The sequence below is a fragment of the Octopus bimaculoides genome, chromosome 2, assembly GCF_046866305.1.
Source record: "Octopus bimaculoides isolate indiv1 chromosome 2, ASM4686630v1, whole genome shotgun sequence".
In the NCBI taxonomy this organism is placed as follows: domain Eukaryota; kingdom Metazoa; phylum Mollusca; class Cephalopoda; order Octopoda; family Octopodidae; genus Octopus; species Octopus bimaculoides.
The window spans coordinates 157202-176241 of NC_142929.1; the positions used below are offsets into that span (position 1 = coordinate 157202).

General features: G+C 42.8%; 1 protein-coding gene and 1 pseudogene across 2 annotated transcripts in view; one reads left to right on the forward strand and one right to left on the reverse strand.

The window, feature by feature from the left end:
- The window catches only part of LOC106870749 (Fanconi anemia group I protein), a 103596-nt gene that overhangs the window by 37821 nt on the left and 46735 nt on the right, over positions 1-19040 (forward strand). For both annotated transcript variants that reach the window (XM_014916943.3, XM_014916944.3), the window contains exons 10-13: positions 3078-3170; positions 6015-6151; positions 13261-13435; positions 16145-16235. In XM_014916943.3, coding sequence (XP_014772429.1) covers positions 3078-3170; positions 6015-6151; positions 13261-13435; positions 16145-16235 — 496 coding nt within the window. The remainder of the gene's footprint in view (positions 1-3077; positions 3171-6014; positions 6152-13260; positions 13436-16144; positions 16236-19040) is intronic.
- LOC149136850 (uncharacterized) lies at positions 8013-10198 on the reverse strand (annotated as a pseudogene).

Sequence of the window (19040 nt, forward strand, 5' to 3'; positions counted from 1 at the left end):
CTGTTTTATGTTGCTCTTGTACTGTACCCTCCACTGCCAATTTGTTTTTCTACGCTTGCATGTCTGTACCAGAGCAGCTGTACACATCAACTGATGTATATATAATCGATGCCTAGGAAGACTCCTGTACCCATCCTTACTACACTTTGATGTCTTTAACACCCAGTTATACATACAGAAACAGTGTTGTGTGTTCATGTATAGAAATGCATATATATATATGTATATATATATACTTAAATGAATGGCATTATCAGCTGCCTGTGTCCTCCCAAACTCTGGTCATATTCTTGTTAATTTTTGCTGTTGACTGGCTGTCCTCATGGGTCATGTCATTGAGCCAGAATGAGGACGAAGAGTGTGACAACACCATCACAGTAAATGAAACTAGCAAAAGAAGTGCAGAAGGAATCCTACAGAGATAAAACTGCTGAACTGATAATATGTGCCATGGTGTCACAGTGATAATTCAACAGTATTTAGTTTCATCCCTTTATATTTTGAGTTAAAACTCTACTGTGGTCATTTTTACCCTTATATCAACCCAGAGTTGACAAACTAAATCCCTGACATCTATTAGAACTTGATTCAATCCTTTTTATCTTGATGGCCTTTTTTGCAAGCATAATTAGAGATTTCACAATGAGTAAAGTAAGAGTTAGCCATGAGTTTAGCAATGAATTTGGAGTACAGGTAGACATGCACCAAGGCTCAGTTCTCAGACGTCTCCTATTCATCATTGTCCTCCAGACCATAACGTTGTAATCTCAGACCAGCTGCCCTCAGGAACTACTATAGGTTGATGACCTCGTTCTCAGAGCAGAATGTGAAACAGAATTAGAAAAGGAACTCCAAGAGTGGAATCAAAATGTTTTAAAGTTAACTTCGCAAAGACCAAAGTTCTAGGAAAGCAAACAGGACTCTTCCTTCAAGTAAATGGTTCTACTCGATATGTAGGAAAGGTGTCGGAAGGAATTCTTTGGAGATGTGTGTCAGTGGACAGTGGTGGAAGTAGAGACATTATAGTTGATAATAGTTGAAGACAAAGAGAGGATATTTTGGAGGAGTGAGTGTTTTCCAGGCTCTTGGATAATGTTGTCTTGGGTGTCTGCATGGAAGTGACACCATCTCAATTGCGAGAGTGGTGTTCCTTTGTGGGTCTTTGTAGAAATAAGTAACTGATCAGTTGGAGTGTTTTCTAGTCTTGAAGAGATGAATTCTTTACAATGCAGTTTGTGCTATGTTACCAAGTGTTGGATCTGAGAGACCTAGCACATGAACCAACTTGAAGCATTTTCATTGTATATAGTCTTTGAGGGTCCTAATTATGTCCTGTCCAAGACAAGAGAGGCTGAAGTACAAGATTGTTTCTTTGATTTGTGCTGGAACGATTGTGTGTTCCTCTGTAAGAGTTGAACTGTTAACGCTGAGACTAAGAAAACACTCAACCTTGAACATTAGTTGTTAAAAGGAAAACATTAGCAAAGTGGAAATTCTGGAGAGGGAGAGAGTGATTTGGAATGCTAATGAGTTAATCATTTCTCCTTTGTCTATTCTATGTCAAATGTAATGTTTATTTATTCTCATTGTTTTGAATTAATTATACATAATCTTGCAGCTTTGAGATTTTGATGTGATTGTCAATTTTTAAACTGACATCATAAATGTAGGTGTGAGAGGTTAGATTTGGCTGGTTTTGATGTAAAATGGATATATAGTATTTGGGTCTGATATCTAAGAGATGCAGCATGCCATACATGTTTGACATGTTTAGTTGTAAAGAATTAGCTTTTTCTGATTCTCAACAGTGCCATGCATCTTGATTATTATTATCATTATTATTCCTTCGTGACACAGTGTAGGTAAAAATGCACCGGAGTCTTTAGTCATCTGTCAAGTCACAACAAGGACCTCAGACAGATAATACTTTCCATAAAATGTGTGCCATGCCCAATAAAGCTGCTTTTTGTAAGACATCAATCTTGCATGGGATTTCCAGTTACCTTAAAAAATCTTGAAGTTTCAATGGGACTGACCCCAGCGTTCTTATCACCAACGGTATCACTTTTACATGACCCTCTTTGTTTGTCCATGGACAAGACATCTCAAGAAACCGCTGGATGGATTCGGATGAAACTTTCAAGGATGTTTGATCTTGTGACTGGCGCAAACTGATTAGATTTTGGGATCAATCCAGTACCGGACAAGGATTCTGGATTATTTTTCCGTTGTTTTTTTTTTTACTTAATATTTCAGAGCGGTCAGGTTCATTTTTAGTCTTCTCGTTTGTGAGAGCAGTCGACTTTATTTCAGATATTCTCATTTTAAAAATCATCTCTGGCTAATTGCTGAGAGGATGTTGGTGTTGCCTTGGCAGAAGTTTGCACTCTCTGAGTGATATTATTATTATTATTATTATTATTATTATTATTGTTATTATTATTATTATACCTTTGGAAATGTGCTGTGCGTGAGAAGACCCGGCAAGCCAAGTAAGATCGTTGCCAGTGCCCCTGGACTGGCTCTTGTGCGGGTGGCACATGAGATGCACCATTTTGAGCGTGGCCGTTGCCAGTACCGCCTGACTGGCTCCCGTAGGATTTTTGAGTGAGATCGTTGCCAGTGCCCCTGGACTGGCTTGTGCGGGTGGCACATAAAAGACACCATTTCGAGCGTGGCCGTTTTCGTGCAGGTGACACGTAAAAGCACCCACTACACTCTCTGAGTGGTTGGCGTTAGGAAGGGCATCCAGCTGTAGAAACTCTGCCAAATTAGATTGGAGCCTGGTGTTGCCATCCGGTTTCACCAGTCCTCAGTCAAATCGTCCAACCCATGCTAACATGGAAAGCGGACGTTAAACGATGATGATGATGATGATGATTATTATTATTAAAAACTTGGTGGATGAAAGGAAAATGATAGCTATAATCTTTGTAGTCAATCAGTGTTGAGAACGTTAGTAAAGACTTTATTTTTTGAGGACTTCCAATTTTATAAGGCAGATATGTTTCAAGAATGTAAATTAATACATTTAATTATATCCATTAAAATTTATATCTAGATTTTTTTTTTTTCAGATGGAACTGCAAACAATAACAATGAAGTCTTTGACTCCGTTTGTGCTGGCTATGTCTTTGACCATTGGTCAAGTATTTCGCTTTAAAGATCAGGTAAGTTTATATTTTGCATCTTGCATTCATCAAGGAGCAGAGCCAATGGTAAGGGCATTTTGTCTGTCTGTCTGTCTTAGCAATGGTGCTTTACACTCTATGCCTTGTAATGTTGTTTGGAAATAGGGAACTCAAATGCACCCATAAAGCTTTACTTGATGACAAACAGGCAGATTTGAAGCAAAGCTGACATGAAAAAGAGAGACTAGGTCCCTAAAGAGGTCACTGATGGTCAAAGCAGAGACACTCACACACACCTGCAAGCAGACATGAGCACGTATACCCACTTGCATGCACACACACACACACATCCCCCACTTCCTTGATTCTTCCCCTTCCCTCATAAGTGACCCACATCTCTATACCCTGTACATGTACATAGAGACACTGGACTAATTCTCAGATTCAAAGCAGACCTGCAGAAGAAAGGTTTGTCATTGATGAGGTCAACAACAGCAAGAAGAGGAAATTGAAAAACTGAATGATTGTTTAACCAACAGATCAAACAAGCGATTGATTAATTAGTTGCTAGCATAACGAACCAATTGACAAACAATAAATGAGTAAAATCAAACAAGTCAGCGTTTAATATTATTACCTCCGCCTTAGCGAAAGTAGACGTATTGTTTTCAGTCATGTTTGTTTGTTTGTCTGTGGACAAGATATCTCAAGAACTGCTGGATGGATTCAGATGAAACTTTCAGGGATGTTTGGTCTCGTGACTGGTGTGAACTGATTAGATTTTGGGGTCGATCTGGTACCAGACAATGATTCTGGATTATTTTTCCTGTATTTTACTTAATATTTGAGAGTGGTCAGGTTCATTTTTAGTATTCTCGTTTGTGAGAGCAGTCGACTTTATTTCAGATATTCTCATTATAAAAAATCATCTCTGGCTAATCGTTGAGAGGATGTTGGTGTTGCCTTGGCAGAGGTTTGCACTCTCTGAGTGCTCTTGTTATGATTATTATTATTATTATTATTGACATAATGACCCTCCCTAGATACAACATAATTTTAGAGGCTCTTGTACAATTATGTTTCCATAAACAATAAATGGTTAAGTAAAATTATTAAAATCTAACCTTACATTTTTCATCAGTGGTCTGGAAAGTTGGTTAAAAAATGAAATATTGACTCTCTAAAAGATGCAGTACTCTAAAAATGTTTGGAAACATTGCTGTGGATATTGAGTTCAACATGAAGTCAGTTGTTGATAAAGTGCAACTCTTCAACCCTATCACACCATGTTTCCAGTTTAGCAGGAAAATAGCCTAGATGTAATCTCTACCAGATTCCCATTAAAGTGGTTATAAAGAGAGACACTCATGTAGAAAAAGGAGATAAAACACTAAAATAGACAGCCTATCACATTACAACTTTGTAGCCAAATGTGTTAGTGACTCACTGTTGATGGTGTTCCCCCATAACTGTTTTTATTGAAAAAAATATGGAATGAACCCAGCACTTCATCTGGTAAATGAGCAAGGCCTAGATGATGTTTATTGATGATGTTTATTCTTCAGTTGAAGAGTTTACCCTTAGGCAGGCAATGAGAGTGATTTGGACAATGAGACTGGAGAATGTGATGAGGAAGGTAGTGATTCGGGTGAACAAATACAATAGTTTTGAGATGGGCTCATTATTGCTATTCTCCTACTAAATTCTTGTTGCAATTCCGACAATTAGTTTGCCTTCAGTGAACAAATACAATAGTTGAGAAGTAAGCAATTCTTACTCTTGAGCTGTGAATGCAACTATTTACTCTTTTTTTTTTTTACTCAGGAGCCCAGTGGGAGGGGAAAGTTAGACAGAGGCATTCAGGGTCTGAGAGGGTTGATCAATGCCTGTACCCAAAATCAATAGCAAAATAGACTGATGCTTTGGTCGGAGACTAAGTAATTCACCAAGTTTAAGGTGTGTTGGTCTCAGTGTCTTCTCATTGTTTTTCCCTCGGTACTTTTTCAAATCAAATACTTTTATTATTGGGGTTGGTAGAGTGTTGCAGTTCTAACTCTGCCTTCTTCATCCTTCACTTTCAGTTGATGATAAAATGAAGCACCAATTAAATACTGGGGTCGATTGTACTCTTCCTAAGCATCAGATACTTAGTGCCTACTTTAGAAATCACTATGGTTACCAATGGTCAGGTATCCATGCATCTCTTCTACAGCAGCACACCTGTTTTTGCCGTCTCTCTCTGGGTAACCATCTATCTCCTTTACAACAAGACACCTGTTTGTCTCTCTCTCTCTCTCATTCTAACCTTTCATCATCTGACACAATGTCACTTCCTCAAAGGTTCCCTCCTGTCTTGTAAGCTATTTGATGACCCTGCCAGGGCTGGCCCCACTTAAAAAGCATCCAGTCCACACTGTAAAGGGGTTAACATTTGGAAGGGCATCCAGTTGTAAAACCCATGCCAAAACGGACCTTGCCTATGCTGGTGCCATGTAAAAAGCACTCAGCCCAATCTGCAGGGTGGTTGGTGTTGTTAGGAAGAGCATCCAGTTGTAAAAACCGTGCTAAAGCAGACACAGAAGTCTGGTGTAGTTAAACGACAATGATGATGATGACTGTTATCAAAAACATAACACTGTTTGCTTAACTGACAACAGCTTTCTGTTTTTGAATGGTTTCTATGATGAATTGTAATCATTAAAAAATCAAAGCAAATCAAAATAAAAACAAAATAAAAATTCCATCCATGAAATAAAGGGTTTTTTTTAAATATTTTATTTCCTCATTGAGATTTTGTTATTTTACTCAATAATTTAACAATGTGAAATTTTGGGAAAAAAAAAAGTTTTGTTAATTTTTTTTTTTTTCCTTGGAAATTAACAGATCTTTACTTTGCTAAAGAGTATTATCTTGAAGAGCTTCAGTGATGCTGAACAACAGCAGCGATGTACATGGCTACACAAGAATATTGTTATTGTTCCTAAGCTTGATACATTTGTCCTGGAAATCATAGAAAACAGGTAAACTCTTGTTTATTGACACATTTATTGATTAGTTAGAACTGGTTTCTTGTAAATTATGAGCAGTCTTCAAAATATAAGGCATGAGAGTGTGGGGTTGAGAAGTTCTCTTCACAAGGACATTGTTGATTGGTTTGATCCCACTGGACAGTCACTTGCCTTGGCACTTCTTTATGTAACTGTCCTCATCCCAACACATCAAATGACCAAACCAGTGAAGTCTTCTCTCTTGTGCACTACACCTGATTCCTCTTGTACTTCATGTTTCTCTGTACATTTGCACTTTGTTATGCATGAACACTAGCATTGCACATCCAGCAGAACATACTAGCTTCATTCCTCTCTGGTCTTTGCTTGTCCTCTGCATTCAGGGCCAGTGTCTCACTACCATGGAGCATTACTGTGTGTGCACAAGCATCATACAATCTGCCTTTCATTCGGACAGAGAGAGAGAGGTTTTATGTTTCCAACAGAGATAATAACTCTTGGAGTTTTCCATCTTATTCTTATCACAGTAACTACATTTTCAGAACATTCTCTTCCACTGTTAATTAGATCACCTAGGTAACAGAAATTATTTACTCCATGGCATTTGCGAAAATCAATTTCCTTTGTAACTTTAGACTTTATGGCAACTGTGCATCTTCTCCATACAAAGACTTTCTTCATTAACCTTCCTATTATTCCACTGCACCCTCTTCCCATTACTGCTCACATTTTGTTTTCCTGACAAATTTCCTACGTCCATCTTTCATTATGTGTGTGTGTCTCTCTCTCTCCATGCATATCTGTAAATATTTACAAAACTGCTCTCAACTCTGGTATAGTGACATCATCATCTCACCTACAAATGGTGATGGTGTCACATGTTGTTGGGCTGCAACAAGTGTCGATGTGGTGTCGTCGCCGTCGTCGTTTAACGTCCGCTTTCCATGCTAGCATGGGTTGGACGATTTGACTGAGGACTGGTGAAACCAGATGGCTACACCAGGCTCCAATCTGATTTGGCAGAGTTTCTACAGCTGCATGTCCTTCCTAACGCCAACCACTCAGAGAGTGTAGTGGGTGCTTTTACGTGTCACCCGCACGAAGGCCAGTCAGGCGGTACTGGCAACGGTCACGCTCAAAATGGTGTATTTTATGTGCCACCCACACAAGAGCCAGTCTAGGGGCACTGGCAACGATCTCGCTCGAAAATCCTACAACAACCCCACACAAGAGCCAGTTCAGGGGCACTGGCAACGATCTCGCTCGAAAAACCTCATGTGTCACCCGCACAAGAGCCAGCCCAGGGGCACCGGCAACGATCCCGCTCGAAAGATTTCATGTGTCGCTCGCACATGAGCCAGTCCAGGGGCACTGGCAATGATCTCGCTCGAAAATCCTACGACGGTCCCACACAAGAGCCAGTTCAGGGGCACTGGCAGCGAACTCACTCGAATAATTTCATGTGTCACCCGCACAAGAGCCAGTCCAGGTACACTGGCAACGATCCTGCTCAAAAGATTTCATGTGTCGCCCGCACAAGGGCCAGTCCAGGGGCGGAAAAAGACAACAAGAAGCAAAAGGACAGAAGGAAACGTTGGACCTTACCTTGTCGACCGCTGCAGAGTACACGATCGCTCCTGATCAGAACACGTCTTTCTCGTAACCTCTGTTTTCTGACTGACTCCACGTGCTAGCCTTCGACCGCGTGTCCGACTTTCGATCTGACCCTTCCGGTCTGGCTTCACCTCTGTTTGCCTCACCCCTCTCCACCACAACACACAGCTCATCACAGCCCATAACACCACACGCCCCCCCCCCCCCGATCTATAGATCATTCAACCGGCTCTCCCACTCACTCCTCCTCGCTCCCGAACTACCTTAATTGGTTTCATAATCAGCCAACCAGGGAGGAGGGTACCGCTCCCTCTGTGGTCGCTGTGCGACCCCGGGACTGGCCTGAGTTCCTGGCGCGCTGCCTTCATCATCTTGCCTACTGCTGCTGTCTTCATCATCCTGCCCACTGCAGCTGGTTCCATCCTCTGAAGCGCTGACAATCTTCCGCACATCCAAAACATGGCGTGGCATACCATTGACTGAGACGTTGTTCTTTGAATTGATGGAGGTTATAGTTCCTTTCCCCCATTGTGATGTGCACCGTGCATTTGGGGGTTTTACCCAAACTTCTTCCCCGATCTGCACGAAGGTGTGCTCTTCTTCTCCCCGGAGTCGCATTGATGCAATACACAGGTGCCTCCACTCGTACCTGAATATTGCCCTGTGTGGCACTGACTCCTCAGCCTGTCCTGACCTGGGCGACATATTGTACCAAAATACGGCCTCGATTGGCGAAATGTGGCCCCTCTCTGCCATGGTCTTGATGGTACGATGATGCCTTTCCACCACTCCATTTCCACTTGGCCGGTATGCCGCCCTGAAGAAGCGGCTGACCTGCCACCTGTCAAGCATTTCTTTCAGGACCTCCGAGCGAAATGCAGTGCCATTATCCAGCAGCAGCTCATCCACGGGGCCTCGTTCCAGGAATATCCCATTTAATACCCCTGCGATTTCCTCTGCAGTCCCCGTCTTCATCTCCCTCCATATGGCCATCCGCCCCGGTCCGCAGTCAACCATTGAGAGGTACGTGCACTGCCGGTAGTGTGTTACGTCCACTGCCAGTCGTTTCCAGTTGTGGGCCATTGGAATACTTCCCGCCTCATGTATGGCCGGAGCAGGGTCAATAGACTGGCACCTGTCACAGCTGCTAACCACTCTCTGCACGCTCCGCCTCGTTACCTCAGAGTCAACTTTCCTGGCGAGGAACAATGTCCTGTCCACTCCCATGTGATGCATGGTATGCAGTCTCCTCAACTCCGAGTCACTCAGACAGCATACTGCAGCCACAGCCTGCTCCGCATCCTCTGGCACCTGCAACCAAGCTTGCTTTACCCTGGTTAGGACGTCTGCCCTGTTCTTTTCGGAAGGCACAAAAATTACGCTCAGCTCCAGATCGAACTCAGCGGTTAGCTCCTGCAATATTCCCAATCGGCGCTTTACCAGCATCTCCGCAGCCCCTTTGGTTCGCACCCTTCGCTCATTGGTGATGACTGCCGACACCCAACCAAGCACAGTGGCCGAATCGGTTCTAATTTCGATGGTGCACAGCCCCCAATTCAAGGCCAGGTTCACCCCCTTCAGCACGGCATCCAATTCTGCCGCGTTGATATGGTTGCAGTCATCCATCTTCCTGAGCCAGGCTGCATCTTCCACCACGGTGCCTCCCATTTCCAAGACAACCCCTATTGCGATGCTACTGGCGTCACACCATACGATCCCGCTCTTTGATTTGGGAACATACCAACTGCCCCTCACTGGATCCTCTGCACTCACTCTGACCAAGACTTCCTGCATCATGTCGGTCGTCTTCTCCCCCACTCTATCGTTCCACTTCACTCCTTCGGCTCGTCTCTTGATGAAGCTACATGCTGTCCGGAGCCATCCTGCAATCGGGTAGTGTCCCACCAGCTTCCCACACACCAATAACAGTTCCCGTCTACTCATGCTGGTGCCCAGTTCGGGGACCTCATTCCCTCACCGAAACACCAACGCGCCGGCCTTGTCTCTCCATAGCTTGAGGCCCAGTGCAGCGCCTCCCTCCATCGCTACTGGTGGCTTGGCGATCAGTCCAAAACTCTTCATGTAGCCTATGACCTCCGTTACTGGCATTATGGTTTCATCCACAAGGATGTCATGGATGTACTAATTGGTGGCCCTTTTTACTCTGTCCACCTTTCCCAGGATGGCCTTGAGAATTGTTGCCATAATTTTTGGCGCTGAATTTAGCCCAAACCCCAGCCTGGTCAAACAGTATGTCCGGCCCTTATACCTGACAAGCTGATGCTTCCACAGTCTCTCAGCCACATGCACCTGCAGGTATGCCGACTTCAAATCGACGATCGTGGAGGCCCCTGTCATCTGCCTCCATTCTCGCAAGGTGTCTCCGCAGACATCTGTGGCCTCGCCACCCGTATGACATGATATATGGTCATTCAGTTCTCGGAAGTCAAGCACTGGTCTGACCTTATGCTTCATGGGCTGTACCACCGCCATCAGCGGCAGGACTCCGCTCTCTCCTTCTTCCCAAGGGATCAATATGCCCTCCTTAATCCACCGCTCCACCTCCCCCTTGAACTCGCTTCTGGCATCTCCTTTCAAAGTATGCTGGTAGGAGCCCACTTTATTTTTTAACGTCGGGAGCTCTCCCTTCCAGTGCCACTCCACTGTCCACCTCTGCCCATCGAAGACGGCACGAAAATCCTGGTCTTCAATAGTGTGCACGGCATAGTTTTCTTCGCGGTTCTCACCAATGCACGGCGTCGCCATACACGGTTTCCCCGCGACCCCGAAAGTCACACCGGCCTCGTTGACAGTGACACCTCCTAAACGGGTGATTGCATCCATCCCCATCACCACGTCAATCTCATCCACCAAGTGGCCAACTACAATTGCTTGCAGCGTCAGCTTTGTTTCCTGCACCTCAATCTGCACGTCGTACCTTCCTTTCGTCAACCGCCCTCACACTGCTTTCTCCACTCCACGTCTCTACCACTCCCGGAGTCATCAGGGTCGTTGTACAGCCTGTGTCCACGAGGGCACACGACATCTTCCCATCCACCAGCACATCAACAACGGGTAGAAAAAATTGCGCCTTTATTGATCTGAAAGGGAGACCACTGGCGCAGTAGTCTCCCTTAGACCGTTTCCCTGCAGACATTCGCTGGCTATATGTCCCGTTCCTCGACGACGGTAGCAGATGACCTCAGGCTTGGGTAACTTGCAGTCTCGCACCATGTGCGGGCCCTGACACTGGAAACACTGTCCTTTGAACGGTCGCACATGTTCCTTGTTCGACCCCTCTCTGCCACTCCTTGGCCGGCCACCTTTTGCTGTCGCCGCTGCTGCCAACGGTGTCGATGTACAACACGACACTAATATACGAGCTCTCGTTATTATATTCGCCATGCGCTGTAGAAACTCTGCCAAATTAGATTGGAGCCTGGTGTAGCCATCCGGTTGCACCAGTCCTCAGTCAAATCGTCCAACCCATGCTAGCATGGAAAGCGGATGTTAAACGATGATGATGATGATGGGCATGGTGTTCACGTCCGGCAGTTTCTGCAATTCGACCGACAGGTGGTCAGGAAACCCAGTTATAAACGCCAACTTTACTGTTCTATCCAGCGATTCTCCCTCGTACCCCGCCAGTCTAGCCAACCTCCTATGTTCGTTGGCAAACATGCCGACCTGTTCGCCGGTCCACTTCGCTCTCCCCAGGCGAGTGTACGCCTCAAACATTCCTTCTGCGAAGGCCTCCATCAAGCGGATTTCTATTTTCTCCGCGCTAACTTGGTCCCTCTCTTCCATCTCTAAAAATAGCGCCAACACCGGACCATCCAAGTAGAGCAGTAGAAAACTTGCCAAGTCGCATATCCCTTGGAGCTTCGCGACCAGCTTCATCTTTTTTAGCCATGCGACCACGTCCGTGTCGCCGCAAAACGGTTTAATTATATCACTAGAAATCCGGATTACACTCATAATTTTTTTTTTTTTTTTTTTTTTTTTCCTTATGGGCCGAAATAGCTTGTGGTGTGATGGAGGAAAAAGACAACAAGAAGCAAAAGGATAGAATGAAACTTTGGACCTTACCTTGTCGACCGCAGCGGAGTACACGATCGCTCCTGATCAGAACACGTCTTTCTCGTAACCTCTCTGTTTTCTGACTGACTCCACGTGCTAGCCTTCGACCGCGTGTCCGACTTCCGATCTGACCCTTCCGGTCTGGCTTCACCTCTGTTTGCCTCACCCCTCTCCACCACAACACACAGCTCATCACAGCCCATAACACCACAGTCTACTAGTTCAGCACTTTCGTATTCCTCTGGAATACAAAATTCCTTCTTGAAAAACAGTTAAAAGTTGACATTCAGCCATAAAAATCCTAAGGTTTACTCTTGTCTCATCCATACTGGCATGGAAAATTATGCTAAATGGAATGAATGTGTGTGTGTGTAGTCCAATCCATGCCAGCATGGACATTAAATGATGATTCTCTCTCTTTCTCTCTCTCTCTCTGTCTCTCTCTCTTTCTCTCTCTCTCTCTCTCTCTCTCTCTCTCTCTCTCTCTCTCTCTATATATATATATATATATATATATATATATATATATATATATATATATATATATATATAATAAAACAAAAAGTCAAATTCTGATCATGGAGTTAGCAAAAGGTTTCATATCCATGAACGACAGTCTTGTGGACAGCTCGTCAGACTCTATACAAAGACAAAACCTTTGGTAACTCTATGACCAGAATTTAACTTTTTGTTTTAATAATTACTGCTCTCTTCTCTAGAATGTGTTTCTTTTCTGATATATGTTTTATCGACTATTACACACACACACACACACACACTCTCTCTCTTTTATGAAGGTTGGAATCACTGATGTCATGAAGATGTCCATTTGGCATTGCTATCCTGGCTTTCAGTATTTTAATGGATGCAGGACCAAAATGAATTGAATAGTGACTGAACAACTTTCGGTAATTTGGAGACGGGAAACCTTTAAGAAAATGTGGGTGTTGCTTAGCCTTAGGTCAGCCTTAATTGAGCAAATCTACAACAAAGGTATTCCAGCCGTAACAACACAGTATTATTTTCAGACAGTGGATGCATGTATGTGTCCTTTTTTAAAGCTAGTTTGATTTGAGGGGAATTTGACTACTATTTCTCTCAAATAAAACAAAGGCTTGATACAGAAAATGACAAAATGTTCAACAAAATGACTTTGAAATATTTTTTACAAGAAATGATTTTAAGAATAGCGGCAGACAATTATGAAATATAACCATGTCAAAAATATTTCACAGAAATTAGCAGTTTTCTCTTTATTGTATGTCAGATGACTTGAAGCTGTTGTGTAGTCATATCAACCATGTTACTATGGCAAAACAGACAAACAACAGAATAATGATGGTAACGTACTATGGATATGTAATTGGTGTATATACTTGTAAGATTATCATATTTCTATATATGGGTATTGTTCTACATTTATTCAGCACTTCTGGATGGGACAACGTTGTGCCTGGCTTAGTACAACTTGGATTTATTTTAATGGATTCTTTTGGACCTAAAAGTTCCTTTGGGCGTGTTGAAGGTATAGCCTTAAATCAACCTGCCTTACACCAAAAAGCCTGCAATTTAGGCCTTCAAATACTCCTACAAACATTCAAGGTAAGAATCATTCTCCCCTGCATACACACACACATACCAGCTGTTCGTTGCAGCTCTTGATTTTAGTGTAAATGGTTCTTTTCATTAAAAAATGACAAAAATTACACAGGATTTTCTAAGTTTTCAGCACTGAGCTGAGTTTGCAATCTGGTTTTGATGGCCAGTTTGCAATGAATTTCAATTTGTTTATTCAATTGTCTTAGATGTTCATTACCTGGTTGTCTACATTTGTTTCCTGTCTTTTGTATATCCCAATATTTCATGGGACATTGAAATATTCTAGGTTAGGTGGGGGCACCAGTATAACTCTGCATGCCCCTTTTCTCGTTTCTGGTAATGCTGAGCACCCCCCCCCCCCCCACCCACAAACGAGAATACCAAAGTAGAAATGTCTTCTGTTCTTCTTTAAAGTGATCTTCAGATGGCCCTTGAACTGCTTCTCTGGCCCTCCAGAGGAATGGTCTAACTGGCCATACATAACCCTGAAAAGGAGTCACAGGTCTGACAGTTGTTCTTCGTAGCCAAACCATCTTGACTAGAACTGTATAATATAGGTTCAATAATGTATAGGTATAGTATAGATTGAATACAATATAAATACCATATGGTATATGTTGAATACTGTGTAGCATAGATTCAATATTATACAGATGTTATATAAGTTCAATATTGTTCTATGTTTGAGAGATGAGGAATTATGTGCATTATTTACATTTGATATACTCTCCAGCCTTCATCAGGTGTTGTGGGGAAACTTCGAACCTGGGTTCTCATTCCTAAGGGTTTTTTTCGATATTATGATTATTATTCAGGTCACTGTCTGGAATCGAACTCGGAATCTTGGGGTTAGGTTAGTAGCCCATGCTCTTAACCACTATGCCACATGCCTGTGGGCAATTATGGAGTGAATTTTGGGGTTTATAAACTGATTATTTTTGTATCCTTCCTTAATACCGGTTCCCATCTGCTGTTCATATCTGCACAAGATCTGCTTAGGAGCTTATTGCATCCTAGCATATGTGCTCCTTCTTTTAGTTTTCGTATTTTCCAGTGGTGTTCTCTGTCTATTATTTTAACTTCATCCCACAGGGGGAGGTGGTCTCCATTTTTCCATATGTGATCAGCTATACCCGATTTATATTTCTTCGTGTCACAGCTTTGCGATGCTCCTCTACCCTTATTTTGAGAGATTGGCATGTTTCACCTTTGTATCACCTACCACAGCAGCATGGAATGGAGTACATGCAGTCTTTGGTCATATTCTCTTCTATTCGTGGTTTTACTCAAAGGAGATATTTGCGAAGTGTTGTATTACTCTTGAATATTGTCCTGATGTCATATGGGCTGCATATCTTTTGTATCTTTTCGGAGAGGCTGTTCACATAGGGTGGACAGACTGTGGTCAGTTTAGGGGTTTCATCCTCTCTTTTCTTCATAATTGGAGTGGATGAAACCCCTAAACTGACCACAGTCTGTCTACCCTATGTGAACAGCCTCTCCGAAAAGATACAAAAGATATGCAGCCCATATGACATCAGGACAATATTCAAGAGTAATACAACACTTTGCAAATATCTCCTTCGAGTAAAACCACGAATAGAAGAGAATATGACCAAAGACTCCATCCCATGCTGCTGTGGTAGGTAAAGCATACTGCCCCCTCAAAATAAGGGTAGAGGGCCATTGCAAATCTGTGACACGAGGAGATATTGATAAATTGGGTATAGCTGATCATGTATGGAAAAACAGAACACCACTGGAAAATAAGAAAACTAAAAGAAGCAGCACATATGTTTGGACATAATAACCTCCTAAGCAGACTGAGTGCAGATATCAACAGCAGATGGGAACCGGTATTAAGAAAGGAAAGGAAAATATTAGGCTTACAAGCCCTAAAATTCACTCCATAATTGCCCATGGGCATATGGCATAGTGGTTAAGACTGTGGACTACTAACTCCAAGATTCCGAGTTCAATTCCAGGCAGTGACCTGAATAATGATAATGATAATAATAATAATAACATCATCAAAAAATACTTTAGGAATGAGAACACAGGTTTGAAATTTCCCCAAGTCACCTGATGAAGGCTGGAGCCGAAAGTTGTTAACAACAAACAAAATGAGGACAAATATCCATCAAATGTAAATAATGTAATTTCAATATTGTACAAATGTTATATAGATTTAATATTGTACAGATGTTATATAGGTTCAGTGTTGCTGGTGTTGCTTCAGTAGATAATTGCATTATCTCACCAGTTGACTGAAAGGGTCTTCTAGAAACCCTTGAAGTCTCCCATTGAAACCTTTTTATATCTCACAACTTAGAATTGAAAAGGACATCTGTTTGTCAAACTTAAGTTATAATAAGTCCAGGAGATTCAATTTCCATGTTCTTCTTGAATTTGTAATGTCTTTCTTACCCTGTTGCAAAGAATGGAACTCGGCCCTGTTTGTCAGTTTCAGTGTTGCATGTGCTATCTTATTAGAGCTAATCTAGATGGATCCTCAATGTTCTGAGTTCAAATCTTGTGCATGGCAACCTTGCCTTTCATTCTTCTGCCAGTAGAATTCCTGACATTATGGAATCACCTATGCCCCATAAAGTAGGGTCAAATGACTGAAAGCAGCAAAAAAATTAATAAAATGATTTTAATTACCTTTTTCTTCAAATTTTGTTCAGACAATCTCTTTGGGTTTATTTTAAGGTACAGTATAATGCTGTCAGGGAGAATATTTTGGATAAGATATTTACCAGGATTGGCTCATCAGAATCGAAACCCATTACTCATATTCTAGGTATATTGTAATTGTTTTTTTACCTTTTCCTATCATTTTCTTCTTTCTTTTCTTTTTGTTTTTGCTTATTTTCTTTCTTTTGAAAGAGGGAACAACAGAAAAGGGTCTTATTTCTCTACAATTTTGTCCCTCCTGATTTCTGAGTTGTGATTCTGTTGAAGCTGACCCTGTTCTTCATCCTTCCAGGATACATGAAAAGAGTGCATCATCATCATCATCATCATCATTCTTTAATGTCCATTTTTCCATGCTGGCATGGGTTGGACGGTCTAACTGAGGTCTGGAGAGCCAGTGACTGCACCAAGCTCCAATCTGATCTGGCAATGTTCCTACAGCTGGATGCCCTTCCTAACACCAACAACTCCAAGAGTGTAGTGAGTGCTTCTTACGTGCCACCAGTACAGGAGCCAGTCAAGCGGGCTTGGCATCGATCATGTTGGGATAGTGCTTTTTATGTGCCACCGGCACGAAGGCCAGTCAGGCGGTACTGCCATCGGCCACGTTCAGATGGTTCGGTCACTACCTGTCATATATTGAGGAGGAGTAGCACAAATTGTAGATCTGTTGGTATTTAGTTTGTCCCTCTTCAGTCATCATCATCATCATCATCATCACTGCCACTTTTCAATGCTTGCACAGGTTGGATGAAATTGATAGATATTCTATGGCTGGACGCCCTTTCTGTTGCCAACCTTCACCTGCCTTCCAGTGATATTGCCCCCACCTCCAGGGCCAGACATCATCATCATCATCATCATCATCATCATCATCATCGTTTAACGTCCACTTTCCATGCTAGCATGGGTTGGACGATTTGACTGAGGACTGGTGAAACCAGATGGCAACACCAGGCTCCAATCTGATTTGGCAGAGTTTCTACAGCTGGATGCCCCTTCCTAACGCCAACCACTCAGAGAGTGTAGTGGGTGCTTTTACGTGTCACCCGCACGGAGGCCAGTCAGGCGGAACTGGCAACGGCCACGCTCAAAATGGTGTATTTTATGTGTCACCCGCACAAGAGCCAGTCCAGATTGGAAATGAAGGACAGTGGTCTGTATGTTCACAACCATCACAAAATGGTGAGAAAAGGAGACACTAACACTAATACTTCATCTCCACCATCTTTTCCCCCTTTCCTGCCGGGTTTACCATGGATCTTGTCTGCAGCCCTCAAACTATTCCTCTTCTCTCCTATCACACACAAAACCACCTCCTTCAATACTTGTACCTCAACTCAATCAAAAGGTCTTCTCATACAACTTACTTGGCAACCTTACTCAGGCTGGTGCCTCAAAAAATCCCCTTAACACACTCTATAAACTTGTCATCCAGCTGTAGAAAGCTTGCCAAAGCAGACATCTGGGCCCAACACATCTCTCTGGCTCTCCAGAACCTGTTGAACCCATCCTACCCATGCCACCTAAACAATGATACAATCATCATCATAATCATTTTAACATTCTTTGTGGTCCTCCAACGCATCAACTCCTGTTAGACTAACTCATTATAGCAGGATTTGATGAGTTGGAAGACCATAGCATGTTCCAGTGTCAGAGTTTCTGTGGCCGGATGCCCTTTCTAAAGCAAACCACTTTACAAAGAATGCGTTTCTCCTTGCCTTCGTGTGTGTGTGCCCTGATTGTAAACAAAAGTCTCACCCTACATATAGTCTACTGCAAAAGCGGATCCAGGTTGTTTGATATTCAATAGACTTAGGAATTATTAGCTTGCTTGGAGACAGCTGAGGTAGAGTTACGAAGAGGAGCATCTGGCCATAGAAAACTTTACTTCAGTGTAGTCTAGTTTCACTTATGCAAGTAGGGGAAGGTAGACATTAAAATGATGAAGAGGAAGGTTATATATCTCTACTTTCATCATTTAATATCCAAACTCTGATGCCACATAAAATGCACCCAATACACTCTATAAAGTGGTTGGCATTAGGAAGGGCATCCAGCTGTAGAAACCATGCCAAATGAGACAATTGAAACCTGGTGCAGTCCTTGTCAGCTCCTGTCAAACCATCCAACCCATGCCAGCATGGAAAGCAGATGATGATGGCATGGGTGGGGTGAATAAGAGGATCTCATGAGTTAGGTGATTGCATCATGGCTGGATGCCTTTACTAATACCAGCCACTTTACAGATTGTGCTGGGAGCTGTTTTCATGGCAAACTCTTGCCTCCCACATTTGTGAGATTAAGGGCTTAAAGTGACCCCTGTTACTAAAGGAGAATAGGAGAGAGAGACTGTTCATTGATTCTAGGAAGGGTTAGGGTTAGGGGAAGATAAGATGAAAGGTATGAATTTATAGTTGCAATAGAGTGATGGGGATAAGGTAACAGCAGGCAGTGAGGTAGGGACTACCTGGGGAGGGAAGAAGCATGGCAGGGGAACAGAGGAAAGGAGTTGGGGATAAGTTATTGAGGAAAAACAGAGCGAGTTTAAGGGGCCTAAAAACTGTTTTTCAATATAAGAGTGATTGAGGATGGGAGGTGTGCAGGAAGAGAGCAATAGATTAGGAGGAGTCATTAAAGGGAACAGGTGGAGGGAGGAGTTGGAGAAGCTGGGGAGGGACACAGAGACATTGAGGGAGAAGAAGTGTGTGTGTGTGTGTGCATGCAATGAGAGGAAAAGATGTGGAGGGCAGCATAGAGGTTCAAGTTGGGCAATGTGTGGGGGTGGGGCAGTGGAGAGAAGCAGTAAGTAGGTAGGTGCAGTGAAAGAAAGACATGATAGATGTGTAAGGGCTGGTGGTAAAATAAAAGGGAAGAGGTATTGGGTGGAGATGGAGAAGTGCTATGA